This window comes from Nicotiana tomentosiformis, chromosome 2 (genome assembly GCF_000390325.3).
Source record: "Nicotiana tomentosiformis chromosome 2, ASM39032v3, whole genome shotgun sequence".
NCBI lineage: Eukaryota > Viridiplantae > Streptophyta > Magnoliopsida > Solanales > Solanaceae > Nicotiana > Nicotiana tomentosiformis.
The window spans coordinates 116301360-116326809 of NC_090813.1; the positions used below are offsets into that span (position 1 = coordinate 116301360).

The following is a 25450-nucleotide window of genomic DNA, read 5'->3' on the forward strand; positions in this document are numbered from 1 at the left end:
TGTTCCGCTCTCGTGCTTTTCTTTTCTCCGTCTTCAAGCATGTGCATGTTATACTTGAGTCTGCAAGCAATTAAGTATCCTCGGTTAGAACAAAAAATCACATGGTAATTTAGTACATGAATAATTTTTCAACGCCTTTGCTCATCCTGATTGAGATATCGATCGTTGTCTTAAGAAACTATGAGGTATGACCCTTAGATGTGTGCCGAAGAGATGAGTGGGGTTGTTGCAGTTGTTCCCTATCAGTCTGTAAACAGCAAAACATCCATCAGAAAACATGCAACAAGGAAAGTTTAAGTTATTTTTGTCGTCTACTATACTGTTGTGTTCTTACTACATGGAGTCCACTTTTGTTTTCAAACTTGTAAAAACTGCACTTTCATGTTAAAGTCCCAATCTGCTACTTGTCTTACCTTTGTTTGCTTCTTTACAACACAGAAGACTGTCACAATAGAAATTTCCTTAAGTTTTTTTTTGTTAGAGGAATTTCCTGGATATGTCTGAAATTATGTGGACTAAAGCTAAAGTTAATGTACTTCAACACTGTTTTGGCAGGAAGGATCTGCATTCTTTGGGCTCAATAGATATTGCTTTCTCTGTAGCATTACATTGCACAAGTACTGGATTGACGACACTGGTATTTATGGATGAATGTGCAGTTCTGCTAAAGGTGATTCTCTTCTCTTGGTGCCTTTTAGTTGCTTTGCTGGGTGGTTTTCTCTTTTAGCATATGGCTGAAACTTTTTTAATCTTCTGTGTTAGTTGAGACGTTCACCTTATTCTACGGTGTACTTCTTTAATCCTTATTTTCACTCTCTTGCTACTCTGGTAGTCTTTAAGATTGTGTTTGTGGTATTTATATCTTTTAACTGACCTTCAATATACAATCCGAACTTGGAATTCTAAGTGTAGTCCTTCTGTACCGTCTCCACTTTTGTGAGGTAGCTTCCAGGGGTGGCCATGTGGTCTTTATGTTACCAACCTTCTACGTAGTATTCATTGAACCCGGTGATAAATTTGTTATAAACTCCTCCTCAAATTGAAATTCAAGTCTTCCCTTGTCGTCCCAACTGTTAGATTAATTGAAATAGGAAAGACTATGTTCCTTCGCTGTTTTCTCCAATATGGTATTGGATACTATCCCCCTGGCACTGAAGATGTTCCATCCTTCTATGAGTCATTTTATGGTTCATTTATCAAGAAATACAGGAAGCCAGAGCATAGAAACACTGGCACTTTCAGCCTGAGATTGACGTCTAGCTAGTTGTTGCAAAGACCAACACATTGACAAGGGATGTGTCCTAAAAGAATGGTGCCTCTCTGAGCTAGTCTTTTTTCTCAAATTTTTCTGTCATTGCAATCCCATTCTTCCAATTGTGAACAAGTGACAACTCAAGGTTCATTTTAGGTCCTTCTAGCTGTCCTGTTTCCTGACTTTTGCTGCCATAACAAGTTCATTCTTCTAGTTATGAACAAGAGAACTCAAGACTCATCTTTGGCCTGCTAAGTGCTAAAAACAGAGGCTTGACAAACAGCCTCCTTAACCAGAATAAGTTTTGCCTCCAGCATAACCATGTTGGTGCTTCAGACCTTGTTTAAAGCTCCATTGCTGTAGGATCTAGAGAGTGTCTTTGGGACCACTAACCTCCCTGATCTGTTTGTGACTTGGAGATTTGGAGCTAGTAGTTCCGTGGTTGGTCGGTTTTAGGGCCTTGTGTTGCCTAAACTGCTATCTTGTTTTGTCAATTTATAACATAGGCCAGTCCTATCATGGCTTCAAATCCTTTTGGGCATATATCCATATCATGTCCTGTTCCTCGGAGTAACTTCTCATACATTCAGATAGCCGTATATTCTCCTTACCCACACCTCATGTGATCTAACTACTATAGTTACTCCAGTTTCATTTCAAACAATGGACACTTTCACATTCTAAGATACTCAAGTGTTCTTTACTCCTTCATACTCCCTTGCTCTTTCCAACCATAGTACTCCAAATATGAAGGGAGTTATTTCCTTCTTTAAGCTGCTATCTCATTTGTGTGCTGACCTGGATTGCCTCATAAATTCCTCAAACAGGTCTTTCATTCTCTGTTTACGTAACAACACAACCATTGTTCACAGTATTACTATGAGAAGCTATGATACTTCCCATTGACAAGTTGACTTGACCCATCATGCAGATCACTGCAACAAGTGACTTTCAGTGCTCATTAGAATTGCATAAGCTATCCTTCTGTAATAAAAAGGTGCATGGAGTTTATACAGACGTTTTTGACTTTGGAATTTCTATTATGGCAGGTAATTTCTAGTTTGCTGTGTACAGTTGTTCAGGTTTTCAATACGACCACTTTAGGTCTTGGCCAAAGTTATGAAGACTTATTAAGGCGAGAGTCTGCTGACTCTGAAAGTGAAAGAGCACTCAAAAATAGAATCACACTAGTAGCTTCAGCTCTTACTGATACTACATTCAATGTCAGTACGACATGTGAACTTAGATCAGTGAATATGATCCTTTACGACTCCAGGAAAGGATATATTTCACATGATAATGTGGCAGATGGTAATACTATAGCTGACAGGAAGTCTACAGTGCAACCAGTCCGTGGTTATGGAGTTAATGTATCTCTTGCACATTCATATATCAGGTTCTCTTTTGAAGAGGAAAAAGCCGAAGTTCTCATTGGTTTTTCTGATTTTGAATCTGATATATTCCGATATCCGAATGAGATTGTAGATACTTCTGATCAAGTTAAACCACAGTTGATTTGGTCTCTCAATTCCTTATATCAAGCTTCATTGTCTCATTGTAAAATTAGTTTAAGTTTGAGAACCTTAGGGGACAATATTATGCAGGCCAGTCAGAGAAATGTAGTGGATGGTTCTGAGTCCTCCATACATGATGCTTCAATGTCCTTGAATCATTCACCTTCGTTGATAAATGATGTAAATCCTTCTTTCGATTGGTTAACTATAAGAATTTCTTTAGGTGAAGTGTACCTAGCCAGATGTGCAGTAAAGAACTTATTGCTTCGAGGCAACGAACTAAAGACGCTTGAAGCATTTGTTTCTGTTGGTGGACAATTTCAGACAATCTCCTGTCAGTCACAGGTTTCTATTCTGTTCTTGCAGCTTCAGATTAATGTCTGCCTATGCATTAACTTCTGCATCCATTTTGCTAAATCCTAATTTCGATATAAGTTGTTTATTCATAGTTTGGGAAGATCTTATGATTTCTAAGGTTTAAACAGACACCAATTCAACAGGGGGGTTCTATCATTGTTGAGATAGCTTCTTTGGTGACAATGGTTGAATGCTACGCATTCTACTGTAATCAGTTGGAAGGCCATTGGCCAGCTGTGACAGAACATCTAGTTATTCAGAATGATGAGGATACTAGTCTACTGAGGAGTTCTTCCAACCAACAGTTGGAGCAACATAAACTAGTTAATTGGAACCAGGTGGAAGCATTTGCCATGAATATTTCACAGGTTTCTCTGGCATTGGTGGATGGAGATAAATCTGGTATCATCTTTTTCTTTTGCTTCACTTGTTATCAATTAACAGCAGGACTCTGAAGTAGTTCTCTCATGCAGATATAAACATATATTTTTTGGTCTCATCTTATTTTTAGAGTTACTGCCCCCTTGCCATTTTATTGCACCCAAGGTTGAGGAGGCTTTGATACATATCAAGTTATTAGGAGTATTAAGAAGCTATATAAGATTATATTGCTCTAAGAGCAGCAAGTTTCAATTTGAGTTTATTTGCCATATTTGGAATTCTTCAAAATCTTGAATAACATACAGTGTTATCAAAGGTGAAAGCAAAATAATGCTGAGGCCTGTTGGGACTTTAACGCTAGTGCACACGGGTCTTACCCCCACTGATTAGCTAGTGTTCTTGACTTTTGTTGCTATCCATGGAGCTTTTGTCATAATAAGTTTCATCTTAGGTCAATCGAGCTTGCTCGATCTGGTCATTTAAGGCCTTTTAATGCAACTGACAGCGTTCAAGAGTAAAGGCACAAAAGTTTAAAACAATGTAATTAAAGAGTAATAAATTTAAATACAAGAAACAATTATATGGACAAAGAAATTGGAAAAAATATATGATTAGGTGAAATAATTGTTGTTTAACACTGTACTCGTCAAAATGGAGCCTATGAATGATGACACACATGCCTTAGCATCTTCATGGCCGGTTTGAAGTGCTGCCTAAGCAAGGCAACATGCTTAGCATGTTTTTGCATCTAGCTTCAGCGGTTAAGTGCTAATTCTGGCTAATATTTTGGTATGTTGAAATAAACAGTTTGTTTCAAACAATGTAAAAGAAGCACAATTTCAATAATGAATTTACTGCCTTGTAGGTGAATTTCAGAAGCTTCGGCTTGAAGGTAACGGCAACCTTAAGCTTGAACTACCAAGGAAATTCTCATTTGGCATAACGAACTTGTCAATTCTTTCTCAGTTACTCCATATATCTACTGAACAACAAAGCCTAGACACAACAACTCCTTGCCCTTCTTCTTCCATATCTGATGATCAATCTTCCATCATTGTACATGATGACACGTTAATTGCTCCCGATCATTTGGGTGAAGCTAATTCTATCATGAATGAAGCAAGTAGCTCAAGCCCCCCAGAACTAGGAAATCAATATCATGCAGATGGTTCAAGTAAACCTTGCAGGGGTGGTTCAAATTCTCAAATTTCACTTGCTACTCCTCAAAATTATATTTTAAAAGACTTAAATATTATTCTGGTGGCTGAGCAGCCTCTCAAAAGCAGCGGGAGTATTCCTTTGCAGTCAAATGACTTTTGGGTTGGCAGTGGTTCTATATCTGGTTTCGACATGACTCTCTCTCTGCGTGAAATACAGGTGAGGAGAAATGCCTTCCTTAGTTATTTGTCTTTTTCCACTTTCTTTAAATAGTTTCTTCTATAGTTATTTTCCCAGACTAAATTATATAGCAATAGTGAACATTGTGTATTGCATAAGGTCTCAGCTTATCATGGTGCAATATAATTATATCGTCAAGGATAATTAGCTTGTGGGTAGTGTAGCTTCTGTAGACACGTGTAAAAGGTGGTTCTTTTGATGTAAACTTCATAGCTATCCTTGTGGTTGCAAGTGCGCCGCTACCGCTCTCTATACATACTCCTAATCAGAATTCATTTAAACCCCAGAATCATCATTTAAATAATTTTGTTAATAATGGATAGAGGGGTGGGCCCATAATCCACCAAGTTTCGAACCGTGCACCATTGTCCCTCGGGGATTTCACTAGTAATGCTCGTCTTGCTCCAGCTGTTATGATAAAGTAAGAATTTCTGAGCTGTAAATACTTCCAGTTGGTAATAAAATTTCTTAATTACCAAAAAAAAGTAATAATGTCATTTATGTAATGGGGAAACCCCAACATACAAGTTGTATACAAACAATTGCTCTAACTTTCTTTTGTTAAATCAGATTATAATTTTTGCTGGGGAATCTTTATCAGCCATATTTAGCATAGAAGCCACCAAAAGCATAGAGCAAACACATCAGAAGAACAGCGGAGAATCTTCTGGATGTCTGGAGGAAATGGTTCCTGATGGTAGTGTTCTTTCAGCCCAGGCTGCAGAACCCATACTTTTATTATGAACATATTAACATTATTAGTGTCTTTCTTGCAGGAACAATTGTTTCTATCAAAGATGTCGACCAACATATGTATGTTGCAGTTGATAGGGCAGAAAGTGGCTACAATTTAGTTGGTGCGATCCACTATTCGCTTGTGGGAGAGAGGGCTTTGTTCAGGGTATGTTCAGCTTTGATTCATTATGTGTGCCTTGACATATTGAAGGGACTAGAGCTTTGTGAGGTGTTTAGTTGAATCTCCAAAAGCATTTATGGCATTTGGGTTAGTTTTTCCAGACTAATCCCTTCTGGATCTTTTTCTGCTGCAGCTAAAGCTTTTCTTACACTATAATATATTTCTCTATATCTTACAAAAATTTATTTTTCTTTAAAGATGTCGATAAAGCTATTGTTGCTTAATCTAGTCCAAAAGATTCTTCCACTGATGTTTTAGTCACTTATGCCTCTATCTCTAATCTCTTTTCCTTGTAGATACCCACTTAACATGTAATGGCCTTAGACGACCTTGCATTCTAATCTTTTTCCATTGCTTCACCTTTATAGCTTGCCAAGAGATTTCAGTTCTCTATCGCTGTCTCCTCTGTTACTCTCTTTTTTGATAAGGTAAATTGTATTAATCAAAAGGGAGAGAACTCCCGTATACACGAGATATACCAAAAAGTAGAGAATTTACATAAGAACATGATTCTCTACAAAAGACGCCCAATCTTCTATACAAGTAGGGGCTAAATGAGTGCACCAAAAAGCGATCAAAGATAAAAGACTATTCTTAAGATGTGAAAAAGGAGACTCAATCCCCTCAAAAGCTCTCCTATTTCTCTCCCTCCAAACTATCCACATGAGAGCCAACGGGGCGAACTTCCACGCCTTTTGCTTTCACTAACCCATTCACGTCTTTTCCTCATGTTAAAATTTTGTCTTCCTCTCCCAAATTCAAATCTCTCGTCTCTTCTCGATCTAACGTCTGATTCCGGCTTAGTCTAGTGATCCGGTGAGCCTTCCCCTCCCCTCAGAGACTGATTTCCCCTCCCCTCCCTTCTATTGATCTTCCCTTTTCTTCCGCCACTATCACAAGCATAAAGATAGGGCGAAATTAAGGGCTCAACCAAATCCTATAACTCAAGTAGCCATCTTCCACCACAGTGGAGACAGGGATTCTGTCCCCTTTCCTCACCACAATCCTCACCCGCGAGAGATCGTGTAAACTGCAAGTGACATCAATAAACCCCCCACAGATTTTCCCAATCTTCTTGAATAGGTCAAGACACCAAAGATGCACCGGGAGACCCACCATGTTGACCACCAATGTTTCGCCAGTGAAATGAGGGTCGAGACACCCATTGTGATCCACTCATCTGTCTAGATTTAAGAAGTTCCCATCGAACCACCTGTTTCCTCTGACAAGAATTTCTGAAGCTTGAGACTCGTCGACAAATCGAAAGACCCCAGTTGCGATATTTTCAGCCCGTCCTTGACGTTCCATGCCTCTGTTGCCCAATTCCTAACAACCTCTAGAGAACCAACCCATTTGGAGAAAGACCCAATCAAACAAGATTCCAAGAAACCCTTAGGCCTGTGAGTGCTCCTCGGACAACGAGAAGTGCAGCTCCTGTCCTATGTCAAGCTTTCGATGGCATCTTCCCCCAAGTTCTAGGGCTGGCCAAGAGACAGCTTTGATGAAAGACATGTTTTCCAGTTTACTAGATTCTAGAGAGAAGTAAGAGCTTCTCTCTGTAGAGTCAGGAGGCTGACTGAAGAAGAGGAGGTGAGAGGGAGTGAAATCTGGCCGGAAAAAGCCACATCCGTCGCCGGAAAATAGTAAAAGTGGTCGGAATTTGGAGGTTGGTGGATGGGTGGGGTCGGAACAACCTCGCGAAGGGGCTGTTTGAAGAAAAGAAGTTGAGATCTGGTTTGGAAAGGCGTCACGCGCCGACGCGTGGGTTAGAGGCAGTCGGAGCTCTGCCGCGCGTGACGGCGCGTGGGGTGTCGGATTCCAGAGATTTTTTCTGGGGAAGTGTCGCGGCAGGGTTGGCTCTCAGATGGTGGTGGTGGAATCCTAGGATTCATGATTCTCAGGCGCCTCGGGGGTTGTGCCTGGGAGCATAGTTCTTGACTTCTTCAACACAATGTTTCGACCAATCTCTTATCCTTCCGTTACTCTCTCTTATCTCAATAATGCAAATCATATGCTTATGGATGTTCATGTACACACATTTTGACACCTAAATCTATACAATTTTACCGATAAAAAAGACTGTAATACCCTGTAGATTTTGAGAAGAAGAAAAGGCTTCTTGTATTTCTGTGTATGTTTACATCCCATGAGCAAGAGATTAGGAAATAAAATAAATCTTTACAATCAATCCAGCTATCAAATAAAATCAGAATAAAATCGGATCTCCTAAATATAATCAAATCTCCTGAAATCATGCTAATCAACACTACTAAATCAAGTCTCCTTGAATCATGCTAATCAACACTCCCCCTCAAGTTGGTGCAAAGATGTCGCACATACCCAACTTGCAACTCAAAGTATGGAAAGTTCGCTTTTTTGAGACCTTTGGTAAACACATCAGCTAGCTGTTTATCCGATGGCACATGAAACAAACTCAAGACACCAGTTGTAATTTTTTCTTTGATGAAGTGTCGATCAATTTCCACATGCTTTATTCGGTCATGCTGGACTGTATTATGAGCTATACTGATGGCAGCCTTATTATCACAGTACAAGGAAAGTTTTCTTTTTTCATACAATCTCAATTCCTGTAGTAGCTTTTGTAGCCAAAGCAGTTCGCAAATACCCTGGGCCATAACTCTATATTCTGCTTCCGCACTTGATCTAGCAACTACACTTTGCTTCTTGCTTCTCCAAGTGACCAAGTTTCCTCCTATGAGCGTACAATAACCGGATGTTGATCTCTGTCATCTAGAGATCCAGCCCAATCCACGTCTGTAAAGGCTTTTATTTGGAGGTGATCATGTTTTGGAGAAAAGTAGACCTTTCCGTGTAGCAGACTTCAGATACCGCAAAATGTGAAAGACAGCTAGCATATGAGAATCTCGGGGATCATGCATGAACTGACTCACCAGGCTAACTGAATAGGCGGTGGGAGAGATAAATGAGTCTTCCAACCAGCCTCTGATATCTCTCCTTATCAACTGATTCTCCAACCAGTGTTTTGGATAGCGTGCGACGACAAATAGCAATGAGGGCCCGCTTCACTGAGGTGAGAGGCGCGCAGCGAAGCGCTCGCCTTTTTGATGTGAAGCGACAATTTATACAAAAACATAAACTATTATATACATATAACTAAAAACTCAATAACAATAATATATTAATAAGTATATCATTCAAAAATTAAAGACTCGATAGATAGTCATAGACTCATAGTAGATTCATAAACTAAAGTCTAATAGTCTAAAACAAGCAACATCTATTCTTCTTCAAGATTTTCAAATTCTACAATTTCATGAATGTTAGCATTATATTGGCTATCATCTTCTTCATCCTCAGAGTCTTCATCAATTAGGGACCGACTTGAACTTGCTACTCCCTTTCCCTTGTAACTTGAAGAACTCCCTCTACGGCCATAGATATTCTCCTCAACTCCAGCCGCCATAGAAACAGTACCCCAATCAAGATCATCTCCTTCATACACTTGTTCATCTTCATGATTTTGGGGGGCTCCAGTTAACCATTCATTTGCCTCGTCAATGTTGTCAAACAAAATTGGATCAATGGTATCGCGAGCTTCATAACGTCGCCTCAATGTTCTATTGTATTTAATATACACTAGATCATTGAGACGCGATAACTCAAGCCTATTCCTTTTCTTGGAGTGAATCTGCGCATAAGTTGTTTAGATTAATTAATAGATACTAATAATAATACAATATAGAATATATTAATATAATAAATCTACTTCTTACATGCTCAAATACGATCCAATTTCTCTCGTATCCAGATGCACTACAAGTTAGGCTTAGTACTTTGATGGCAAACTTTTGCAAGTTTGGAGTTTGATGTCCAAATTGCTTCCACCGTTCAACTATAGAAAAATATTTTAAAAGTTAATAAGTATAAATCAAATAAATTAATTTAAAGTTATAAGGATATCTATATTAATGTTATATTAATGTTAGTTAGGCGACCTTATGTCTCTGGCTCTAATGGCCGCTTGTAAACCAAATAGGCCCTCTGCTTGTGAGTACCTACCAAACTTCTTCCCATATTTGATCTATCGTCGCTGAATTAGGGACCAACTTCTCAAGACATGCATGGTATCCAATCCAAACCTCTGAAGCCAAAGTTTCATCTCTAGTGTTCTTGTAAAATAATCCCGGGTTTAGAAGATGGCCTGCTGCATGCAAAGGTCGACGGAGTTGATTCTCCCACCTGATATCAATTATCTCAAAAACTTTTTCATATTTTCTAACATCTCCCTCAAATGACGCTGCAATAGTCTCTTTGGCTCTATCCATAGCTTCATAAAGATAGCCCATTGGTGGTTTTCTTTCCCCATCCACCATACGAAGTACCCTAATCAAAGGACCACCAACTTTAAGAGCCCGAACGACGTCATTCCAGAATGATGGAGAAATAAGAACTTTGACAGTTTCTTTTCCCGCAACTTCCTTTGCATATCTATTATCTTTCCATTCATTTGAAAGAACTAGCTTTCTCAAGTTTTTCTTTTGCAAGTAAAAACTATGCAAAGTTAAGAAAACCGTTGCAAATCTAGTCTTGGCCGGTCTCACCAAATTTCTTTCATTTGTGAATTTCCTCATCAAATTCAACAACAACGGCCTCTGACTGATGTAAAAATATACCCTGACGGCCTTAGTGAAAACTGTAAAAGTAACAATAATAATTTTATAGTTAATACTTAATAGGATAGGACATAAGTATAAATAACTATATTAAAGTTACCTGAAGCATATGGGGTTTCCTTGAATATGTCACCAAACATCAAGTTGATACAATGGGCAGCACATGGAGTTCAATAAATGTGTGGATACATAGCTTCCATCATCCTACCCGTACTAACATTCTCACTAGCATTATCTGTAACAATTTGTACAACATTTTCCTTTCCAATTTTATCAATAGTCTTTCTAAACAAGCTGTACATTTTGCTTCCATTCGTAGAAGAGTTGCTAGCATCGTGAGATTCAAGAAAAACACTCCCTCTTGGAGAGTTCACCAACATATTTATGATCATTTTTCCATTCTGTGCTGTCCATTTATCCATCATAATGGAACATCCAAACTTATTCCATTCCACTTTATGCTCCTCAATAATTTGGTCTATCTTCTTCACCTCTTTTTTAAGATGAGTTACTCTAACTTCATGATAGCTAGGAGGCTTCATACCTGAGCCATATTGTCCTACGGCCTCAATGAATTTATCAAAAGTTTTGTAGTTAACACAGTTGAAAGGAAGCCCTGAATCATACATCCATGCTGCAAAGGCACTTACGGCGCGGTCCCTCAAAATCTTCTTGGCTTCTAAACCTAGACCTTCTTCACCTTTTCGCTTTTCTTGTTGTTTTGCCGAGAAATAAAGATTGAGAGGACCTTTTGTCACTGTACGTCCCGTCGTGGATGACCCACTAGAACTATTTGAAGATACCTTATGAGTTTTGGGGGGAAGGGGGGGGAGGTCTCATTTCACCATCTTCATCCATTTCATCATCTTCATCAATTAGATTCACCGATGCTTCAAAATTCATTTGAGTTCTTGCCACATTTTTCTTATCAACAAACGCTTTTACTTCCTCCCTAACCTCGGGCGGACAAAGGGGACATTGTACTACATTTTTAAATCCACATATCAAATGTTGCTTGTGACGAGTTATCCCACCATTATATGTTTTTTCACAAAACACACATTTAATTGCGGATCTTGATGAGCCTTGTATAGCATAATTCCAAGCTATATCATTTCGTTTATTACTATCGGATGAAGTCATTTCAACGCTGTTTTATTGAAAAAAAATTTATCAAGTCAATATACAATTAATTCTACTCTATAAGACTATAAGTCAATAATTGAAAAAAAGAAAACAAAACGGGGCCTGAAAAAAACAGAACGTTTGTTAAGAGAAGAAGCAACCTCTGTTATTTTGCAAAAACAGGGCTTCGAAACAACCTCTGTTATTTTGCCAAAACAGAACCAAAAAAAATAGAGCACAAAAACAGGCCTCTGTTTCTGTTAAGAGAAGAAGAAACCTCTGTATTTTGCTCAAAAAATAGAGCAGGAAACAGACCTCTGTTTCTGTTCTTTTCGACAAAAAACAGAGGAAAAAAAATAGAAAGAAAGAAGAAGAAGAAGAAGAAAGAAGAAAGAAGAAAAGAGAAAGAAGAAAGAGAAAGAAGAAAGAAGAAAGAAGAAAGGAGAAGAAGCATACCTGGTCTTTCAATGGCTGGAACCTCAAGCTTCTGAAAGAAGAAGACGATGGCAGACGATGGCTCGCGAGTTTAGAACGTCAAAGAAGCTCTGTTGTTTTGTTCAAGTTGAAGAAGCTATGTTGTCAAGCCATAATCGCGACCCTTTTTGTTGAGTCTTTGCTTTTTTTCTTTTTTTAAAAAAACAAAACAAAAGGTGACGCTATGGTCGCTTCTCGCGACACTGTCGCCTCTCGCCACACAGGCAGAGGCGAGCGCTATTTTAAAACGCAACGCAACAGAGGCTCTGCGGCGACACTGTCTCGCCTCACGCTATTAGCACTGAGGTGAGCGTTATTTATAACACTGTCTCCAACTCCGCTTTGTAACTTGTGATTACTTTCAATGGGAGATTCTGCGGGTCTGCAACCTGTCATACCGGTTTCTTTCAAGAGATCCAGAATATACCTTCTTTGAAAAATAAAGATTCCTCTTTTGGATCTAGCAAACTCAATTCCCAAGAAGTACTGCAATTTTCCTGATCTTTGATCTCAAATTCATATGCCAACAAATTTTTCAATCGAGACATCTCCTCTTTGTCATCTCCTGTCATTACTATGTCAACATAAACTATGAGAAGAGTGAGTTTACCTGTTCGATGTCTTATGAAGAGGGTGTGATCAACATTGCTTTGTTGGTAACCGAAAGAGATCATTGCTTTGCTGAATCTGTCAAACCAAGCTCTGGGGGATTGCTTCAGTCCGTATAAAGCTTTCTTCAATCTGCATACCTTTCCTTGACTCTGTGCAGTATCAAATCCAGGAGGAATCTCCATATACACTTCTTCTTCTAAGTCTCCATGAAGAAATGCATTCTTCACATCAAACTGTTGCAAGTCCCAATCAAGATTAGCTGCACAAGATAAAAGAATTCTAACCGTGTTCATCTTACCAACTTTGGCAAATGTCTCTTGATAATCCACTCCATAAGTTTGAGTGAATCCTTTAGCCACCAATCTTTCTTTGAATCTTTCAATTGAGCCATTAGCTTTGTGCTTCACAGTGAAGACCCATTTGCAACCAACCAACTTCTTGTCTGGTGGTGAAGTGACAAATTCCCAAGTCTCATTTTTTGACAAGGCCTTCATTTCTTCAATCATAGCTTGCTTCTATTTAGGATATGCAAAAGCTTCCCTCCAATTATGGGGAATAGACACAGAAGAAATAGACAAGGCAAATGCTCTATAGGAGGGAGACAGAGTTATAGGAGACAAAATTAGATAAAAAGTGTTTGGTGGTGCGAGATCTGACTCCTTTTCTGTGAGCAATAGGTTAATCTAACTCATTAGGAATGTAGATAACTCACCAGTAGAAGAAGGTTCAACTTCGGTAGATTGCATGATGGCTTCTTCTGCTCTATTTTTTCTTGAGTAAGTTTTCAAATCAGGCCTATCCAAACGCCCAATACTCCCCCTGAATTCTTTCTCCAATTTCGCTTTCCCCTGTGCAGTGTTTTTGAGAGCGAGAAGCGCAAAAAAGCGACAGGGGCTCGCCTCGCTTCAAAAACGAAGCGCAAAGCGAAGCGCACGCTTCATTGAAGTGAAGCGCAATTCTTAAAAAACATAATGTAAACCTTGCAAAGACACAATATAAATAATCAAAGAGTTCAATTTATATATAAGAAAAAAACATAATCAAATAAACTGAAAATAATATATAAATATATATATATATTTATTTTTCCTTTTATTCTTTTTATATATAATAATTAACTTTATAAACTGAAATATACATAAAAATTAATAAATAAAGGCTAAAATACTAATCAAATAAACTGAAAATATAATATATATATATATAATAATTAACTTTATAAATTGAAATACACATACAAATTAATAAATAAAGGCTAAAATACTAAATAAAAAGAATAAAAGGAAAAATAAATCGTGCCTGCCCTAGCTGTGAGCAGACGCCTGGACGGGAACAAGAAGAAGAAAGAAGAAAGAAAAAAAGGAGAAGGAGAAGAAGAAGAAAAAAAGAAGAAAAATTACCCGGAGTATTGGAGGAGGTCTCTGGCGACTTGAACCCTAGCAGTACTCAACAACAATTGATTTTGGGAAGAAGAGAGAAATGGTCTTCACTTTGGTCTTAGGGATATGTTTTGTATAATAAAAAAACAGACCCAAACATTTTCTTTTAAAAAAACTGACCTCTTTGAACAGAAGCGAGCGATTCTGCGCTTCTCGCTTCAAGGTCGCTTCGCGCTTTTTCGACTGAAGCGAGCGCTTCATGTGGTCGAGTCGCCTCAGGCATGGAAAAGCGAGCAGCCATCGCTTTGCGTCGCTTCTCGCTTAAAGCGATCGCTTCGTCGCTTTTTAAAACACTGCCCCTGTGACAATGTCATCAAGAGGCCCAGTAATGGAACTAGATAGAATCACCTCTTCCTCCTTACTGCTCTGCCCCCTGAAGAGGTGATGATGCAATACTGAAATAGGCCTCATATTCTCGAAAGATAACATCCATGCTAACAAAAGATCTCTTAGAGGGAGAATGATAACATTTGTGACCTTTCTGTGACGGAGAATACCCAATGAAAACACACTTTATAGCTCTAGGATCAAGTTTCCCAGAATTTCTAGTGTGGACAAAGCAAACACACCCAAACACTTTAGGAGGAACAATATATTCATTCTTCCCTTTAAAGTTTCCAGGAGACTTTGAAAATTTAGGGGGTTTAAGTGGCATTCTGTTAATAAGATAGGCAGCTTCTAGAATAGCATCCCCCACTAAGGTTTGGGTAGATGCATCGTGAACATAAGAGATCTTGCTACTTCTAACAGATGCCTATTTTTTCTTTCAGCGACCCCATTTTGTGCACTAGTGTAAGGACAACTAGTCTGATGGACTATCCCATTGGACTCCAAATAAGCACCAAATCTTTTATCCATATATTCGCTGCCATTGTCAGTTCTCAAGATTTTTATTTTGGCATCAAACTGAGTACAAATCATCTTATGAAATGACTGAAAACAAGAGAAAACTTCAATTTTGGCTTTTAACAATATACCCAAGTCATCCTAGTGCAGCAATCAATGAAATTAACAAACCATCGACTGCCAAACAAAGAAACAGTTTGGGTAGAACCTCATACATCAGAATGAATAGTTATAAACAGAGTTGTGCTTCTATTATCACTCACATGATAAGAGTTTCTAGTATGCTTGGCATATTCATACGCATCACAGAACAAAGATTCAAATCGAGTCCTTGAAAACAAATCAGGATATAACTTCTTCAAAACAAAGAATGATGGGTGTCATGACCGTCTATGCCGCTGTATTATTTCTTGGTTGACATTCTTTCCCCAAAAAAAGTGTTGACCAGAGTTTTGAATCCCATCTAATATATATAAGTTATCACGCAATCTACCACTGCCAATCCTTTTTCCTGTTTGAAGATCCTGAAAAATACAATGATCGGGAAAGAACTCGATTTTAGTGATGGCACTAACAGATAAAAGATTGACAGGGAACTCAGGGACATGGAGCACGGATGATAGTTTAATATTAGGAGTACAAATAACAGAACCTGTTCCAGAGATAGGTGTTAAAGAACCATTGGCTATTTTAACATTATCTCCTTTGGGACATGGAGAATAATTTTGAATGCCTTTAGAAGAGCATGTCATGTGTCTATTTGCACCAGAATCGACAATCCAAGAATTAAGGTGAGCTGCAAAGGCAGTGCCTGATTGCACATGATTGGATGTGGCAACATTAGCGGAGTCAAATTTGGCTAGGAGGCGACAGAGAAGCTGATTTTCATCCGAAGACAATTTCTCTAGAAACCGTCTCCTTGAATGTCTCCATACTTCAGCCCAATCAGAAGGAGTTTGTGTTGCGGAGATCCAACAAGAGAGAAAACTCGACCTCTTTGATAAAAAATGGAACCCTAGTGCTGCGAGGGAGATAACTCACCTCAAAAAGGCAACAATGGCTCTAATACCATGTAGATTTTGAGAACACAGAAAAGGCTTATTGTATTTCTTTGTATGTTTACATCCCATGAGTAATGGAATTTATACAAAACTCCTAATGCTAATTAAGGAAATAAAATAAATCTATACAATCAATCCAGCTATCAAATCAAATCAAATAAAATCAGATCTCCTAAATATAATCAAATCTCCTGAAATCATGCTAATCAACACTCCTAAATATGGGTGTCAAGGGGCCGGTCTGGGCTAGTGGAACGGTCAGGTTACCGGTTTAAAAATACTGGTTTTATTGGTTCCGTGCCTCGCCGGTGAAAATCTGAACCGCAACGGTTCCGGACCGGGCTATTTTTTTTCCGTGTATTTTGTATAACTATCGTAATTTATATTAAGATAAAGTAAAAATGTAAAACATAAAAACAATCTTATAAAAAGAGTGTTTGAATAAATTTTAAAGGCTTTAAAAGCCTTATATTTGGAATTTTAAAAAAATTTTCAAAGGCTTTAAAAGCCTTATATTTGAATATTTCATTAAGAATTTAAAATAATACAATGAAGATGGAAAAAAATTTAACTTATAATTTGCAAGTTCTTTTTTTAATTAAAACTTGCAAATTAAAGTTTACATTTTACAACAACTAAATTAAAGAAAAAAAAGTAAATTCAAATTTGAATTATTAAACATAAATCAAGAACTTCAAAGGTTTTGCATTGCCTTAGTAAGTTTTTCATAATCAATATGAACTTCTTGGCCATCTTCTGGAGTGTTAAATTCAGATGGGGGTTACCATGTATTAATATATTTCCAAGTTCCCCGTCTTCTCGTTTATCAACATCTTCACGTGCTTGATTTCTTCGTTCCGATCTAATCCTATCTCTGAAACATCCTAAAACTTTCAAAGCATTGCTTCCCAATGAGCGACGGGTGTCTCCTAGTTGCTGTCTTGCTTGACTAAATGCACTCTCTGATATAACAGTTGAAATTGGCACATTTAGCACGTCCTAAGCCGTAGCGGAAAGAACAGGAAATTGCTTTTCATTCTCATGCCACCATGCCAACGGTGAAAATTCCTTTGTGCGAGGCTCTGTTTGCTTTTGCAAGTAGAATTGAAGTTCATCGATGTTCCTATTACTTGTTTGAGTGGAAGGAAATGTAGACCAAATATTAAAACCATCAAGACCATCTTCATCCATAGTAGCAGATGTAGTAGAAGTAGTACAATGAATAGTGAGATTAACATTGCCTACATTAATAGCAACATCATCAATTATATTTGCATAATAATTATATAATTGTTGTAAATAATCATTTAGCTTGTTCATACAACAATATATATCTGGGGTTTCAGTTGGTCCAATCTCCATATAAGTATATAAAGCATTGATTAATTGGTGACAATTAGACATCTTAATAGAAGGATTTAAAACAACATCAATTAAGTAAATAAGAGGAATTGGAAAGAAATATTTTTTGAATTTTGCTTGCATTTTTTCAACAGCTATCCTTATATTTTTCTTTCTTCTTAAATTCAGAGAGTAGAAAAGAAATTTCAGCATAGAAAAGAAATTTCAGTTATATGTACTAAAGCCATAGTAACAGTAGGGTAATATGCTCCAGAAAACTCAACATTAGCTGTATAAAATTTATGTAAAAATTTAACAACATCATTAATGGCCTCCCAAGTATTAGTTGTTAACATACGGTTTGGATCATTACAATGCACATTAGCAACTTCAGTTATCGGCAATCTATGTTTGTAGCAACATTTTAAAAATAAGTATGTATAATTTCGTCTAGTAACAATTTCATCAGGCATGAATTTGAGGTTAAGGTTATGTTTGGTACACTTAGTCTTAAATTCCGTAATTCTAAGATTGTCTATTATTTCCTTGAATAACACCAACTGCTCTTCTAAAATGAGTAATCTCAGTCGAAAATAAATCAAGGCCACTTTTAACAATTAAATTATAAACATTTTTTCATCAAGTGGTGGTTTCAAATGCAATATTAATATTGAAATAGGGGCATTATTGTTAGAAGCATTATCAAAAAGACATACACAATATTTTTTTTTAAGATTGTAAAATGCAACAACTTCGCAAATAGTAGTACTTATAAAATTAGCAGTATGCCTTTGATCTTCATCATATTTAAAAGCGATAATACGTTTTTGCATACAATAATTATCATTTATCCAATGACATGTAATTGTCAAATAATCATTTCCATTAACAACATGGCCAATATCAGAAGTTAGAGAAACTCTACAAGGAAGATGGCCAAACAAATAACGTATTTATGTCTGATATTGTCCATGAAGTCTAAAGATATCAGATCTACAATTACTTCTAGTGATACCTTTAAATAAAGGATTATAAATCCTTTGAATATACATAATAAGATATGATGAAGAAGCAAAAGAAAAAGGTAGACAACTCAAAGCAATCATTTTTGCTAACTCCTCACGATCCTTCATTTTATCATATTTCATAAGTCCTCCAGTACTAGAGTTTAGAGTTCCTTGATTTTCATCTAAATCAGAGCCCCATTCTATAGGATGAATAATTCTCATATGTCTACTAAGTGTCCCAGTCCCCCCAAAACTTTCTCCAGTTTTATGTTTAAAATCATCTTTACAAATTTTGCATCTAACTCTATCAGTATTCTCTATTTCGTCAAAATATTTCCAAACTTTACTTCTCCTTCTCCGATTACTAGTCGGGGCCACAAGTGGTCTACTACTAGTACCACGACCACCACCCCTGCTACCAACTCCAACACTACTAGTAAGCTATGTTGCTTGGACTCTCCAAAAGTGCGGCCGCACCCGTGTCGGATCCTCCAAAAATGTACTAAATTTGGAGGATCCGACACGCACCCAACAACATTTTTGAAGAGTCCGAGTAACATAGCTATTAAGTGGTGTCTCATCTTCAATTTTTAAGTCATTATCTTCTATACCGTAATCTTCCTGTAATTGTTCATAATCCATATTATTATCAGGTGATGTTTCAGAAACATGTGTAAAGTCATTTAAATTACTACTAGAAGTTGAAGTAGTACCTCATTTTCTATTTCCCCGATTACCCCGATTAGCAACCTTATTACAAACTAGTTTTGCAGCATTAAACATATTGTGAAAATTTAACTACTAATAAAAATTAAATAAGAGAAAGAGTTGGAACGAGTGCACCGAATTCCGCAATAAATTGAACACTTGATGATTTTTGAAGTCTTGATATTGAATTTCGCAACTCCGATGTTACCACGAAGAAACGTCAATTGTTCAAAGTTCAAACTTCAATAAATACCATAAATAAAATTCCAAAAAAAATGAGAGCCAAATAGTTGATTGCAATTTAGGTGAAGAATGAGAGAATGACAATTGAGAATTTGGGTTTGAGAATTGAGAGATGAGTGAAGAAATGAAGAAGAAGGGGGGGGGGGGTCTATTTATAGTTTTTCAAAGGGCTAAATTAGTAAATAATAAGTGTTATTTTTGAAAACAAAATGCCTAAAAAAAGGGTTATTCTTGCAAATTAGCCATTGGGCAATGGCCAAAATGGCAGCTGACCGTTGCCAACGGTCAACTTTATTAAAAATAAAATAAATTTTTTTTGAACTAGCCGTTGAATCGGTCCGGTCCGGTCCGGTTAACCGGTTCCAAATTGACTTGACAGTAACGGGTCGTACCGTTCCGGTTAACCGATACCATAATTCTTTGAACTAGTATTTTTTGCTTCATGATTAGACATCCTAACCACTTAAAGATACTATTATGCAATATCAGGTTTCTACTCCCTCCTTTTCTGTAATTACAGAGTTCTGTTTCACCTGTATTGAGGGATGCCCATTGACAAACTAAAATTTGAACAGCGTACTGTCCTTATTAGTACAAAGAAGATAATGGTGAAGGGACAAAATATTTTTGTGGTTCATTGATTCTTTTGCTTTGAAGCTTTTGTTGTCTGTATATATTTTAAAATCTTTTCACAATTTGGTCCTTATCCAGTTATCCTTGAAGTTATTTACTTTTTCCAGCTCCTTGGTGCTGCTCATCATCATTAAAATAATCATTCATTGTTGAAGATTAGGAAAACCTTGTGCATTTGTAACTAGGCTCAGTGCTTTTGCCTCTGTTAGTTTTCTCTATCATTTTTACCGTGACAGCTTTCCCACAACTCTCTTTGGCTTATCTGTGTATAACTCATTTCTGGAATACATTTGTTACTTGATGGACGGGGTGCTTTTATTCTTTCTCTATCATCAGGTGAAGTATCACTATATTAGAAGATGGAAGTCACAAGTTCAGTATTTATCCTTCATCTCGTTATATGCCAAAGATGAATCGGGAGAACCATTGCGGTTGAATTGCTGTCGACAATCTGATTTTGTTGACATTTCCAGTTCTAGTGATAGTGCCTGGGCACTTTGGAGAGCGCTTCCATACAAAACTGACATCTATGATGGTGATGTTGACTTGGAGACGTATCTTCCACAAACTAAAAATATATTTTATCTTGTGAACAAGAAGAATGATTGTGCTTTAGCTTTTGTTAATGGGGTCCTGGAAGTTGTCAGCAATCCTGGACACCCGTTTAAGTTTAAAGTATTTCATGATCCTTCTCCATATGTTGGCAATGTTTTTTTGGATGACATTCTAGAGAAGGAATCTGGAAAAATCATGCTGCATGATTCATGTATAAGTGAGGGAAAAGATCTGAGTCAGCGAGGAAGTTCTTTTGGTGTAACTGTGTCAGTGGACAAGGTTTCTTTGACCATCGTTCATGAACTTTCGGACTCCAAGGAAAAGTATCCCCTCCTCCAGGGTTCTATTAGTACTACTGAAGTTGTTATACAGATATCGAATGCTAAAGTTCGGGTTATGAGCAGGCTGGAGATTTTGCTGTATTACTTTGACTCCCAGAAAAATATGTGGTGAGTCTCTTTAGTAAAATAATGTAAATTAATGCAAGCTTTCATCTTTCTCTTTGATATTGTATTTTAGAACCGATAGTCCCAATATGTTGTAATTTGTGTTACTCACTTGTTTGTGATGTCAGGAGAGAACTCATGCATCCATTAGAAATTGATGTTTTCTACCGTTATAGATTTCAGACCCAGGGATCAGAAAATATTATCCACTGGGTGCCTGGCCATTTCTATGCTAGATTGAAAGAGGTTAGATTAATATCTCTATTTTTCATGTGATTTTCTTTTCTGTTTGAGAATAATCATGTGATTTTCTTTTCTTGTTGATATTCCTGGCTTGGCAGTTGAGTATGACAATGACTGAGCTTTCTTTGGACATTATTCTCTTTGTCATTGGGGAGTTGAATCTGGCCGGTCCTTACTCTGTAAGGATCTCGACAATTTTGGCCAATTGCTGCAAGGTTCTTCTCTGACATAACTACTCATGCTGCATACACTCTGTGGCTTTGCAAACTTAATCTTGCTTGAAATGTTTTATATTCACTTGCCATAAGAGAATCCCCTCTTGTTAGAACCAAAACATGGGCTAGCATAGCTATTTCAGCTGCATGTCTAAAGATTCTGTCATCATTTATTGGTTATGAAGTCCTTACACAACTTTTATGTGGAGTTCTGCTGCAAGGGAAATCGGATTCCTCAATGGAAATAGTGAGTGAAAGTTTTCTGCCAAGATTCCAGATGTGAATGATAAAACAGTAGTCAAATTACATTACTTGGTAGCAATTGAGAAAAGATGGGTTCTGAGAGTAGCAGCATTGTCTTTCCGTCCTTGTAAGATGTTTGGCACATTTAATTGGTGGTTGGATTAACAATGCACATAACTTTGTGGACCCACTTTAGCAGGAAAGATGCTGCTTCTGGCTTGACTTATGGGCTGTAAATATATGCCCAGTATGATGCATCTCGATTTAAGCGCTTGAAGCAGTTAGGCATTGAATGTTAGGTTGACCACAATTTGGGACTTAATTTCACTCAAAACTTATCTACTAACCTAAATATGTGAGCCGGAGATAAGTGATTCATCTATGCATCTTTACATTGATTAGGATAAGCTTTGCTTTTCGGTCCCATGTTATGGATGATGTCTTCAGCAATGGAACATCTCGGGAACTTCTTCTACCCGTAACCTGTCATCTTTACTTTGATTTGCAACAATTGCTTTTTTTTACCAGCTACATGAAATCGTGCTGTTAGTTTTTGGTGAGGAAATCAAAGACTGAGAGTTGGACATGAGTCCATCTTCATGCTCTTTGAGACTGAATATTAGACATCTAACCTTGTGAAGCTTGTATTTGTCCATTCATGAGAAAAGTCATGCAGAGACTATAAATCGTCTAGTGTTTCATGTGCGAACTGATGGGCTTTAACATTTTCAGGTTGAAAACCAGTCTGGCTTATCCCTTATTTGTCAGTTCTACGATAATCAAGATGTATCAGTTGCAGGAAGACACTCCACTACCATTTTCTTGAGGTGCTTATCACAGCTTACAGTTGTTCTGCTTGTTTACTTGAAACATCCGCTGCTAAGAGCCAATCAACAGCCTTTAAAGAAACTACAGAACTTGACCTACTGATATATATATATTTTTGATTTGTAAAGTTTATTCCACACAGCACAAAGATAGAACTCGACCTACTGATTGAAAAAAGAAAGAAACTATAAACTATAACAGCAGAAATTAGATGGGAATTTAATTTTCATGTGTCTTATGCCGTGCAAATGATTGAGAAAGTCCTAGTTTCCCTTTGTGCAATTTTAGGATAAAAAAGTCGTTTCTCAATCTCTTTCTTTTCCCTCGATAAGGGAGACATACTTCTACTCAAGCACCCTGACCGTGTTGCACTTTCTCTATTTTACTGTCTTTCCGCAGACGACGTACAATCAGTTTTTGTAGTATGTGGGCATTGTGCTTCCGCCATCCTTGAGAATGATACATCTCCCGCAATCTAGAGCCTACCTTCTCAACTCGCAGCCCTATTTCATCCTTGCTCAGTACAAGATAACACCAGATTAACAGATTTTGAAATAGGAAGTGTATGATGTATGTGTGTCTGGAATATGTTTTTTACTTTTTTTTGCCTGCTGCTGATGTTTTCAATTGTGTATCACATTTATACTGAGTAAGCTCCCTTATAAATTATAATTTTTTTTTATACTGAGTAAGCTCCAGTGTCCTGGGCTTGCATGTAATTAATTTCCTTTCCACAATTTTCATTCTTATGTTTTGAGAGGTTAATCACGGTGTTTTCATTTGTATTTTTGCCTTTGCTTTATTTGAATTTTTACTTGCGTGCTCATCATGTGAGGAGCCTAACTTTTTGTCTGTAAGGCACTTGGCTTTGGCAAATCGACCTCCGGAAGCGTCATTCTTCTCTATCCAGCTTACGGAGAGAGGATTTCTCTCTACTTCTCCACTTCATCTTTCACTCTTGGAAACCCAGTCATTTGCGTGGAGACCACGTATAGTATCTCTACAAGGTGTTTCAGGCTGCTCTTCCCTCAAGTTGTTTTTTTAATATATAAATAAATTTCGCACTAATTGTTAAGACTTGGATTTTGGACTAGCTGACACCACCAACTTGAGATAAACGACTTTGCAATAGCTTTTGCTGATAATAGCAACCACTACTAGTTCTTTGTGCATATTCAATGAATTCAAACTTAGAGCTTACTAAACTTATTTGCTATTGACCAGAGTCAAAAACTTTCCCTGGTCCATTTCTTGTGGCTGAAGTTTCACCCAGGACTGAGGTACCGCAGCTGATTCTTCTTAAGATGGATATCCAGGCATGTCTAACTTAATGTTCTTATGGTTTACAATCCTCTTTCTTGATGTTTGTAGGATTGCTTGACAATCATCGTCTCTCCATTACTAAAGATACACAATGATACTGATTTCTCAATGGAGCTGCGTTTTCAACGCCCTCAGCATAAGGAAGCTGATTATGCTTCTGTGATGCTTAAGGCCGGGGACACAATTGACGATTCTATGGCAGCCTTTGGTGCCATAAATCTCTCTGGTGAACGAAAGAAGACACTAAATTCTTTGAGTGTTGGTATGTTTCAAGCATGTTTCCTCCTTTCAAGCTTTGATATTGAAATTGCATGCTTCCGAGGAAAAGAACTTTATGGAATTGATTTAGATGTCATACATGTTACCTTTCTAGACGAAGTCAAACTATTACAACAACAAGTAGGTCTCAGTCCCAAACAAGTTGGGGTCGGCTATATCAATCCTCACTTCTCCATTTGAGCTCAACTCATGTCATCATCAATACCAAATAAAATATAAATGAGAAATAAGTTAAATATATATAAATATAAATAATAGTAATAATAATAATTATATAATTATAAGCTCTCTAACAAGATTAAAACCTATTCCCAATTAGTAGATATCACTTGGATGAATATTTTTCTTCTATTGTGCCCTATCGCTAACTAAGTTTGCATTGATTCCAACAATTTGTAGGTCTTGCGAGATGACTTCCTTCCATGCTATTTTAGGTCTACCTTATCCCCTTTTAACACCTTCACTCACAATATTTTCATACCCATGAATCGATCTGTAGATAAACATTGGACACGGCGAAACCAATTCAAGCGAATTTTATCCTATAGTGCGTGCTTACTGCATCTTCTGGCGAATGTGGTCATTTCTAATCTTATCTAATCCTGTATGACCGCACATCCATCTTTGCATCCGCATCGCTGCCACACTCATATTTTGAATATGTTGAACTTTAGCGGCCCAACATTCACTACCGTATAAAATTGTCGGTCTTATAATTGTTCTGTAGAACTTACCTTTCACTTGATAGGCATCTTTCTATCACATAACACCCCAGTAGCCCTTTTTCATTTCAATCATCCGGTTTTAACTCTATGAGTAACATCTTCATTTATCACTCCATTCTCTTGAAACAAGCGTAGATGTCTTAATTGTTTGCATTTTGGCAACGCAATCACATCTAGTCTCATCTCAACTTCGCCCTTCTCATGCTGACTAAACTTGCAGTGCATGTATTCAATCTTACTTCTACTTATCACCTCTCTAAAGTGCTTTGCCACAGTTCAAGCTTTTGCTTGACGCCCTCGCTAGTTTCGATTGACAAACGAAGTCGAACTATTAACTCCTGTTTAGACTCTCCAATAAGAGAAGGGATATCTTGTTTAGACTCCTTACTAGGGTTAAAATCTGCTATCTTTAAGAGTTTTCTGCAGCAAATTCTAAAAATTTTCAACCCCAAAAAAAGGTTCTTAACTGGAAATTTTAGAAAGCCTTGAAATTGAGTGAGAACAATAAAGACTTTAAATAGGTGAAAAAGACAATTTTTGATTGCAAACAAGGATAAACAATGTCTTGAAAGTAAGTTGCTTGTTATCTGAACTTTTTTTCCTTTGAGTAGTTGAGATGAAACCGAGCTAT

General features: G+C 37.4%; 1 protein-coding gene across 2 annotated transcripts in view; it reads left to right on the plus strand.

Moving 5' to 3' along the window:
- LOC104103563 (uncharacterized) overlaps positions 1–25450 on the plus strand; it is a 59107-nt gene that overhangs the window by 3539 nt on the left and 30118 nt on the right. The window contains exons 4-16 of one of the 2 annotated variants that reach the window (XM_070195993.1): positions 556–670; positions 2302–3111; positions 3267–3525; positions 4370–4881; positions 5473–5599; positions 5679–5803; positions 20299–20966; positions 21092–21209; positions 21305–21421; positions 22397–22491; positions 23351–23499; positions 23717–23772; positions 23864–24077. In XM_070195993.1, the coding sequence (XP_070052094.1) occupies positions 556–670; positions 2302–3111; positions 3267–3525; positions 4370–4881; positions 5473–5599; positions 5679–5803; positions 20299–20966; positions 21092–21209; positions 21305–21421; positions 22397–22491; positions 23351–23499; positions 23717–23772; positions 23864–24077 (3365 nt within the window). The remainder of the gene's footprint in view (positions 1–555; positions 671–2301; positions 3112–3266; positions 3526–4369; positions 4882–5472; positions 5600–5678; positions 5804–20298; positions 20967–21091; positions 21210–21304; positions 21422–22396; positions 22492–23350; positions 23500–23716; positions 23773–23863; positions 24078–25450) is intronic. The other variant, XM_070195994.1, reaches the window with a different exon arrangement.